At 36.5% G+C, this 10,904-nt stretch overlaps 1 protein-coding gene across 1 annotated transcript in view; it reads right to left on the bottom strand.

The window, feature by feature from the left end:
* Ano3 (anoctamin 3) overlaps positions 1 to 4,804 on the bottom strand; it is a 357,658-nt gene extending 352,854 nt beyond the window's left edge. The window contains exon 1 of the mRNA XM_005401743.2: positions 4,342 to 4,804. Within this exon, the coding sequence (XP_005401800.2) occupies positions 4,342 to 4,495 (154 nt within the window). The 5' untranslated portion in view covers positions 4,496 to 4,804. The remainder of the gene's footprint in view (positions 1 to 4,341) is intronic.
* Positions 4,805 to 10,904: the final 6,100 nt, after the last annotated feature.

Raw genomic sequence — 10,904 nt, 5'->3', positions numbered from 1 at the left:
CACATTTTAGCAATTACAAATTGTGCTGCTATGAACATAGGTGCACATATATCACTGTGATATGATGTTTTTAGATCTTCTGGGAAAATACCAAGCAGGGGGATAGCTGGGTGAATGGGACTCTAGGCCTAGTTTGCTGAGGAATCTCCAAACTGATTTCCACAGTGGTTTCAGTAGATACAACATTTTAGAGAGATGTGATATCTGTATCATGGAAAGAAAGCTTCACCTGGGACAAGGAGAACAATAATAAAATATAAACTTGATATGTACAGCTCCCTGAGGATCTGGAAAGAACACGAATGCAGATACCACTCACACAAATGTGGTGTAAATACCAGGCAGGAGGTCGGTCTGGCTGAGCACTGGACATCAGAAAGGTGGGCACAGGGAACACGTGGGGACAACACCCCTTAAATCTGCATGGAGTCTGCTTCAGACAACACCCGTCCCAACTTCTTTCTGCTATTTCTTTTTATTTTATTTTATTTTATTTATTTATTTATTTATTTTATTTTAAGAGCAAACGATCAACTTCCTAATTTGTGTCGACCTAACCTTCTAAGAACACCAGTCATCAGTAAACTGCATGAATTAAAGACGTAGTTTCAACGTAATTTTCATAAATAAGTGCATCACCGATCATTATAAGACATTAAAGATGCATAGTTTTGTAAATACCTAGGGATGAGGGGTAACCACTGCTCGCATTTGTTTATTTACACATAACTTGCTTTTCCATTCTTCATGTTGGACATAAGAAACTGACTTTTACACATTTGTGGAATGTGCTGCGATTATCACTCAAGGGAAAGGACTCATCATTTGGTCACAGATCACTGAATATCCTCATTGTCCAACCACGTGAATCGCATAACATGTAGGAGACTTAAACGCTAACCCGGATGGCCTGGGTTTGAAAAGATGTTCTAGCACTTATTATCTGTGTGGTCTGGGGAATTTTTATCTGTTGTGCTTCTGTATTTTAATATGAGAATAAAATTAACTATGATCTCTTTATATGGTTTACACAACATGTTAGATATTTGCTTTTCATTAACACCAGAATGGTAAATATGGTCCTGTTTATGGCCTTAAACCTCACTGTATGTACATTTCAGAATCCAGAGGTGACATTTTTATTATCATTTCTCATTACTAATTAAATCCGTTTTGGAATACAAAGAAGTATTTTTCCCCATGGGACCATTTTTAAACATAATTTTCCATTATCATTGGGGAAAAAAACAACACATTTAGAATAGAAAACCAGGTTAACATTCCCCCACTACCTGAAACACACAATCTCTCTTTCTCTCCCTCCCTCCCTCTCATACACACACACACACACACACACACACACACACACACAGAGTGTGAGCGTATTCCCATCACATTACTTCTCTGGGCATTTGGTTGTCATGAGATAAAAGAGAGCAACTTCATAAACATTGTGTGAGAAGTAGTAGCTCTGTGTGTATGAGTTATCTATACAAATTAAACTTGTAAATATCCCTTTGCTGACAATAAATCACGTCATTTTAGATACATCTGCTCAACTTCCTGTGCACTATCGTCCAGCTGTTATGCTTTCTTCTACAATGCTTGGATCATGTGCACAAGCAAGAAAAAGCCTGTGATGCCCTTGAGATCAAAAGGTCAGACCCCTTCCACCAGTTCCTGTCATAATCTTAATTCCAACCACATAGACATCCCAGCCACTGACTTCCAATCCCATGGACTCAATAAATATATTTGAATGAATGACTAAACCCTGACTTTGCTGGCAACAGGGCAAAAGTCTCTAGCATACAAGGTATATGCTTGTGTTCGGTGCTTCTCAAAAGTTCCAAATGAAGGGCAATTTCCACCTGAGTACTCTCTAGAACATCGGTTCCATAAGGTAGCAAATTGAGAGATCATTTCCACAATATATTTTTCCTAACCAAATACATGTATAACCTTTTAAAACAAATATCCTTTCTCATAGAAAAATCATTAAAAATACACGGTAATGAATTACTCATTATTTAATCATTTCTATTATGTATCATGAATAAGATATGAAAATGGGGAAAGAGCACATTTCAAAATGATCCATCAGGAGAGGGATTATGAAAACGCATAGGTATAAAAATTGCAATATATTACATAAATCCATTGTGGCTATTTCAAAACAGGAAAAATTCTACAAGAGAAGTATTCACTGGTATCTGGGGAGACAGGTCCAGATCTCTATGAGATCTATATAACTGGATGTAGAGGGGCAGGATTATTGGTAATTATCTTGAAAAATAATATAAAGAGGGCCGGGCCTGGTGGCACATATCTATAAACCCAGCACTCAGGAGGCTGAGGCAAGAGAATTGCCATGAGCTCAGGTCCAGCCTGCACTATATAGCAAAACCCTGTCTCAAAAACAAGGGAGTGATTAGAAAGTATAATTTGTTCTTATAGAATATGTGCAGGCCACAGGAGTCTAGGAAAGCTTGGCAAAAATGAGCTTATATCACTTAACTTATTGCACAGCTCAGAAAGAATAACGGAAATTATGAACACGGGTGGGACTGTATCAGTGCTGCAGGGGGCATGTAAGGAAACTTGGAGAAAGTGAAATTAGTTAGGAGAACTCACAGGACCTGCACTGGGGAAAATAAAGAACATCTTCTAGTCCCTCAGGCAGGCAGTTCTGAGTTGAGATGCATGCATTTAACTTCATTTTTAAGAACCTTTTTAGTGTTAGGTACCACTTTTGAACAGAAAGTAATCAGGCGGATAGAGATAGAGAAGATAAATATTAATCTATTATGCATACAAATAAACATGTATGATTTATGGCAGTCAGTCCTATGGAATATGTAAGATAACTGGCAGGGTAATAGATGAAAACACAAGATACAGGTGAAGGGTATTTTCAAAGGAATTCAGCAGAGATACTTTAAGTTTGAGGCATTCTCAGGATGGCGGAGTGGAAGTGTCTTCTGGATCGCATGCAGTAAGGAGCTGTGGGGAACAGATTAGAGCCGAGCTATGGATGAGGAGGTCACCGCATCAGGACAGCAGTTGGATCTATTAGAACAGCGGTGCTCATTCTGACAGAGATGGCCAGAAAGCAAACAAAAAGTACAGCAAACAGAAATATTGAAACTATCACTTAACTGCTAAGTGCTTTGTTTATGAACTTCTTTTTCATGTGCAGTTCTATATTATAAAATTATACGCATTTCTAAAGAGTAAACTTTCCCAATTCAGGACAATTATAGGTTCAGTGCTCAGGAAGAACCTCAGTTTACCAAAAATGCAACAGCATAGAGATCTCTTTTCTTAATGTGGACAGAGAGTTCACAGTTATATTTCATCTCCAGATTATAGAACAGCCTTCTTGTAAAACAACACATATAATAGAAGAATATCTATCAACGCAGATCAGAAATTGTTTGGGATGACATAAAATTATTCTGAAATAACTTGCAATAAAGAAGTCAGATGAGATTCTCAGGAGAATCCTCTGACTGCAAAGACTGCAGACTTTGCTTAATGTGACATCTACATGATGTACTATCTCCTTTTATGAGGAAAGGAAAGTGAATAACCTTTACTTAACAATATTTAAAACATGACCAATTCTTTATATAAAAGCTTTCTATAAAACACAATTAATTCATGGACATCTCAGAGCTTTTTCTGATAAACCAAACTAAGGATTATTTTGATGAATATAACCTAGGATTAGAGTATCACTGGTCCCTTGAGAGTTCACAATAAGAAAGACAGCAGTAAAGTCTGAATAAGTAATTCTCACATATAGTAAAAAATTCTTCACATTAATTTCTATCAACATTGTGAACTCATAGACAATTAAATCATATCATAAAATAACATAACCCAAAGTGACACTCTCTTGTTCTTAATGAGAATGGAAGATGTATGTATTATCCTTTTATATAATTATGAGAAGTGATGAAGTACAAAGATGGCATGCATGGAATACTCTCTTTGATGGTAGCAGTCATGTCACCATAAATTAAACTTTGACAGGCCTGAGAATCCAGAGCAACAAAGTTTACTTCATTGTTAACATTTTTCTGAGTTCACTGAACTTGACTTGTAACATTTTGCTCCATGAGTCATGAGCTTTGTTCTTTTTGCAAAATCTATCATCTATCTATCTATCTATCTATCTATCTATCTACATATACTTAAAAAAAGAATAAAATTGACATCACCTATGCCACAACCAAATAGGTTTGACATCAACATTTATTGTTTCACACGTCTGACATTAAAGAGTACAGATGTAGCTTAACACACTCAGACATGTCCATCTGCAGATCCGCTTACCCGTGGGGACAGAAACGAGGGGCTGTAGTTCTATGTGACAGGAAGCACTGGTGAGGTCCGTCAAACAGCTGAGAGTCAGGTCAGAGCTGGAAGCCTGCTCATGTCTGAAGCCTTCAGAAGATAAAGCATCCAGTTCAAATTTCACAGCAGACATCACAAAACTTTCAAGCAGCTATGTAAAGAAAAGTTCAAACTACTGAAATTTCAGAAAATAATAAGGAAGGTCAACAAGTGACTGAATTATAATCAATAGTAACTCCAGGCTCTTCCATGTTTGTTTTCACTTGGAAATCCAAAGGAAACAGGATCCTAAATTTTCTACATCCACACTTAGACAAGCACCCTCAAGGGTGGGTTTGAAAGTTGTTTTTCTGGAGGCTATCTTGTGCCTGTGAGCAATAGCAGCACTTATCCTGTTTCAGAAAGGCTGCAGTGGAAACTGAATGGCCTAAGTGAAGACACAGGCCAGGCTGCAGAGGAAGCTTTTAGGAAGCGGGACTGGACGCTCTCCCGCACTTTTTTTATTCAAGAAATCCGCGGGGTGGGGCTGATGCCTGCCGGGCAGCCCATCCTAGGAATGGTTCACTGGCAGGAAGTTAACCCTAGATGATGTTTGCTGGCTCAGGGTTGGGAGAATTTACAAGCCTGCTGCTTTTGGAAAGATGATGCTGATTGTGAAGATTAAACACAGTGTTTGCTTTGTTTTGTTTTGGTTGGTGATAGTCAGATAAAATGTCCAGCTAGAGAAGCACAAAAGATTAGAGTTCACAGGAGGAGCAGAGGATCAATAGAAAAACACAATGCCAAACAGGTAGCTGGCAATGAGGCTGGGTTTACTGTATTGTTTGAGAAGTAAAATATCGACTCCCTCTGAGTGGCAGGGCAGAGGCTGTATTTATCACTTTCAAAAATTCAATTTAAAACCTCACCTTTCTTGTCTTCTGTCTCTTAGTTCAGGAATCAACTAATGAGCTCAAGATGATACCAATTGACGGCTTAACAAGTAGTGATTCGGCAAAAGCTGTCTTTGTGTTTACGAGGTTAAACTAGCTGAAGTTCAAACTAGCTCTTTAATAGCCTGTTTCAATCCATGATTTATTCATCATTGTATTTTTTCATTGAAGTGAGTATTTATTGACTGCACTAGATATTAGCTTAGGTCTTGAAATATCTGGGTAGGATTTTGGGAATGGATGTGAACTTTTTTTCTTCTCAGTGAGAAAGGAGACAGTGCCAGACCGGGAATTTTGTTATGATCATAATATTAGATATGGCGGTAGATGGAAGAATGACAATTTTAATGCATTTCTATGATCTTGTCTCAGTATCAATTGAGAAATTAATGTGTATACTTTATATGAAGTTTGTAAATAAGATGCTGTTACAAAAATTATTCTGGACAAAAATTATGTGTCTTATTGTGATCATTCTAATTGAACAAAGAAGTAAACTGATCTCCGTTCCACATGACTTTATAAACCCTTGCTCAAGCAGAGGAATGATTGTCATTCCAAAAGCATGAACAATAAACAAAACAGTCTGGGTAAGATTCACCCCATTGGTTTGGGGTAGGCATAAAAACTTTGACTAAAAGTGCTGATGTGACAAAGTTTCACTGATAACTGTGAACTTTGTAACTGGTTACTTTGATAAGAAGTTGAAAGTAGAGTCAATGTTAGAAGAATAATTGTAGCTAATACATTTATATTCTGTGTAGTTGCTGATCTTGAATCTGCTGTTGCTTTTAAATTGCCTTTCTTTTGAACAAATGGACCGTTTTTCATGACTTTTTCCTCTTATTTCTAATTTCTTATGTTTTTATGCATACATAGTTTTAGTATTTGTGATGTGATTGTCACTTGAGAATTTTAAAGGTTTTTTTTATTCCTCCCCAGCTCAGGGCTATAACTTTAATTCTATATATTGGTTTCATTTATTAAAAATATTATCGTTGACCTACTTAAATTCACCCATGTTTACCCTTTCCTTTGCTCTCCATTTGTTTTTACTCTTCATCTTTTCCAGGGTTTCTTGGAGATTCTTCTATATAAAGCATTTCCCTTGTTAATTTCTCTAATATAGGTATTTGCAGACTTTGACGCTTGCCCAACGTCATGGTTGTAATTGGCAGCTGTGGATACTGGCAGGGAGTGCGCTTCCCAAAATGCTTAATTTGCTGGAAATTTGTTTCCATCAGCAAATGTCTTCTAGGGATAGACAGGATTCAGTGCTTCCTCTGAGTAGAATGGGGGAAACCGTTCAGGGCACACAGTCTCACACCGTCAGACGGCACCATGTCCGGAGACGGGGACGCAAGCACGGGCTGAACTAAGCACAGGTGTGGGCGAGAGGATGCTGTTAATAATGAAACATCCTCAGCACGTGCTAAACCGAGGGCGAAGGCTGGGCTGTCCGCATGGCCCGCCGTGGAAAGTGTGTGGTAGGAAGCTGATCCTTGTGTTATTTCCCACAGTACTTATTACTATGACAAGGCATGTATTTTATAATCTATGTGGTACAAGTGTTTGGACCCTTGGGGCAGATTACATTAGCACCCCATTCTAAGTTTCTATTCATTGTATGCTCTGTAGCATATCACTTATTTTTCTGAACTTCAGTTTTGTCAAAAGTAGCGTTGACTTGTAGGAGTTTACACATTTAACTCCTACAACATATATTACACTTCAACTACATCTTAACAAAAGGAAATTCATTCATCTGTAGTTTGAATTTTATCAGAATCATTAAGATAATTAAAAAATTAAGTAGCAAGTTCAGGTTCTGTGCTCGGTTGCTTGAAGAGAAAGAGGGAAGTATATTAACATAAATATAGGGTACTTTGAACTACTTTGTCTGAGCCTGTCTCAGAGAATCTAATACCCCGATTTCGTGAGAGTCTCTGAGAATTCTTGTTCACTGTGAGTCTAAAACTATTATTTCCAAAATTTTATTAAAGAATATGTTGTGTTAAAATTACTCCACAGTGGAGATGACAATGTCTTTAGTGATAAATTGGAGCAAGATTGTAGGTTTGGGGAGCATCAGCCAGTGCTGGTTTTCTCCTTGTGAATCTCAGAGCAACAGGGAAGCCACGCTCCTTCCATGCAAGTACTAACCAGGCCCCACCCTCCTCAGCTTCGGCCATCAGATGAGATTGGGCGCGTTTAGGGTGGTATGGTCATAGATAAAGCCACCCTCCTGTGTGTTAAAAAGTCACTGAAACCCCAAGGAAAGGCCCAGAGCTGTTTTTTTTGGCGGTTTTGAAGGAGATACTACAGCAATCTCTTTTCTTCTGAAAGAAAATGTTTGCTTGTTTTTTTATTTTGTTCTTGACTATTTTATTTCCTTTTTAATATTTACTTATGGATTTCTTCAGACTCTTATTTTTCAAAAATTTATTTTCTGCATCATCTAAGTGCATCGTGCAAGTGTACAGCATGGTATGCCAGAGGGATGGACTGATGTTTACAACACCAGAATATATTCTTGGAACATAACTCCAATTATTTTGGATTATTTATCTTTGAATATTATGCGTTTTACATTTATTTCAGCTGACGTTTTTTCATTCAATTACATCAGCTAGTAGAAATTAGCTAATTTACCTAAACCTCTTCAATGAGGTACAGAAAACAAGAAAGTAAGGCAAACCCTAACTTGAATCCTGAGATGTTTAGGTATACTTACAGCCTGAAAAACTTCAATGAGAGGATTAAAATAAATCTTTTGTGCCTGGTATCTAACTTTAAGTTTATTGAATATTATTTTTTCTTACCAGAGATTTTGGTCCTGAGGCTATCAGTTAGTCATTTAAACCATTGCACATATAATTTTATACAGTATTTTACCTGTAATAGATGCACGCACTGAATTAAGATTGATCAAAAAACTATAGACAATAAAAACTGTTTATACATCCAAGGACATTTATATAACTTCAACAACTCCTGGTGGAACAAAAAGTGTTCTTACCACTCTGTAAGTGATGTACATTCTCAAGATGGGATTTGCATCCAAACTTCCTTAAATGAGCTTGCTGAACTTAATTTAAAAAAGAAAAAAACCATAAACCAATGGATATCTAACAGCTTGATTTGAAGTTGGAAATACTCAACTTACCTAAGTGACATTAGAAATAATGCAAAATTTATTTATTTGAATGCACTAACTGCATGTTCTATCAGGGAAAAATGATAGCCACAAAATCCTTTTTTTCAGACCCCCCTCTGCAATTAGCAGTTTCCATGGTTGTAGCTTCAACCAAAGGTGCATTCTAGCAATGGGAGAACAATGATCACAGAAACGAGGTTCAGTGCCAAGCAATTTGACACTTAAAAGAAAATCCCAGCTCATTATCTTGATTACTTTTTACAAGAACATAAATGCTTAATAAAATAAATTTTCAAGGATAAAATTAAAAGGGAACGAGCATTTTCAGGAAATAGGCTAAAAGTAACTGACTACCTGTGGAGCCAATATGTCATTTCATGCTGTAGAAACCTTAGAATTCTGACTCAGCCTTGGGATTCACATTATCACAGATGGACATGCCTGCTATGTTTCCCAGATTCAAGAAAATAAACATTATGTTCTAATGGAAAAATTGCATTGCATATCTCAGTAGAGTTCCTAAGATAGTTGAAAGTAGATTAGCAAAACAAACAGGGCTTTGGTGGTAATAATGAAGAATTATCTTCATAAAGCTACAAACTTGTCTTAATGGATACCTTACACTAAACTATGTGGTCATGCTGTAGAATAATAGCTCAAAACAGAGACAAAAACCTTTACTTTTGTATTTTTATTCAAAACAAAGAAAAAAAGAGAACACTGTAAAGCAAAAACTGCAAGAAATCTAGTCATATAAACCAGGTTGTAATCTTGTGCTCAATATTAGAACTTCAAACATCTGTAAGATTTATTTGGAGCTGTTACTTTTTGAACTTAGGAGTCCTGATATCCTCAGTGCTACTACTCCATCCGGGTGGAATGGCTTAGAAAGGAAGTGACACAATATGCTCAAAGCTGCTGGCGTAGTATCTGGCTAACGGCTCCTAACTCTGCACATTTCTGGCCATTGAGCACCTGCAGTATGCTAGCTATTACTGTAGAGAGAAATCAGCACAAATAATTTGCTGATAGCAAACTGCTGAGGGAAGAACGCAGATGCTGTGGGCAGAGGGCCAGGCCAGGCTCATTTTGTGCGCTTACTTACATTTGGCAATTGACGGGGCCTTCTGGGCTTAGGTTTCTTCTTCCATAATGCGGGAGTTACTTTGAGAACTAAGTCTGTTTAACATTAAAGTGCTAGAAATAGTAGACTCTAAAACAATGTTATTTTAAAAAATAAGAATACAGAACATAGTTGCTTCTTCTAATGTAATATTTCCCCAAATTGTGGTTCAATCAGAATTCTTGGATTTAACAATTTCTAAATGTATCTTACTTGTACAACACTTGTCGATATTTTAGATATTCCATACTCTGGAAATATGCCTTTTTCTTGTTTGTTTTTGCTTCTTTGGACAGAATTAATTTTTTTTCTTTTTCAAACTCTAGAAATTTGCTTTAGAATGCAGCTATTTCTTGAACATCAGGGGGCTAAACAAATATTTTGAAGGCTGATGAACTGTAAATTAAAGAATTTTAAAATGGAAGAACCACTGTTTTCATTCTTTCTTTTTGAAAACTGACATTTGAGTTAATGGTTTTGTCTATTTTAAAGATGATTTGGATTTATTATTCTAAGAAAACACATTATTTACTACTTGTAATAATGTTGTTTGTACTTAGATTGTGAATTTATTGTTTGATTTTCTGTGTACTTTCCCATCCAATCCTGATAAAATTCAGTAAAGGAGGCATTATTCTCAGATAGTAAAAATACAGGAACTAAGGCTTATATATTTGGAAGGTAGAACTTAATCTGAAGTTCAACAATCACTCAAAGGCAGCTTCCTTTTCCTGGCAGTTTGAATATTTTAAATATATCCCCAAATCTCATACCAGTCTATTGATGATATTTATTGTGTTTAATAGTCGTGGGAGGTACAATTAGGTTCCTGTAGAATATCAAGTATATCTTTCAGTTTGAATAGAAAGTCATCCATAGAAGCGTTGAGTACTATAAACACTTTGATAGAAGAGCTGTGATTATAAAATCATTGTTTTAAAAATCTCTGATAGAGTGAGACTGAATACCTCAGTCATTTGAAAATCGTTGATAAATAAAATATCTGCACTTGGAATGATTACAGGATTTGAAGTCAAACAGATTGAAATTGAAGTCTCTTCTTAAAATAAAATAAAATAAAATAAGAAAGGTCTGCTGTGCATTCTCTAGCTCCATTATGCTCGGCAGGAGATCTGAGCATTATTCTCGTCATTTATTGAATGGAAGTAACAATCATGTTTTTTCTAGCATGTTTTCCACATTGAACATAAATCTTCCACTAAAGTGCTGTGTGTACGGAGGTCATTACAGAGCTGTTCCTCCCTCTCACCCCATCATCCCCACATCTGTTGGAATATATTGAGCTAATAGCTTTTGTCAACTCTGCAGA

This window comes from Chinchilla lanigera, unplaced genomic scaffold (assembly GCF_000276665.1).
Source record: "Chinchilla lanigera isolate Chin_1 unplaced genomic scaffold, ChiLan1.0 scaffold00075, whole genome shotgun sequence".
Classification (NCBI taxonomy): Eukaryota; Metazoa; Chordata; class Mammalia; order Rodentia; family Chinchillidae; genus Chinchilla; species Chinchilla lanigera.
Note: the sequence above shows the minus strand (reverse complement) of the source record. Positions and strands in the feature narration are given on the sequence as shown.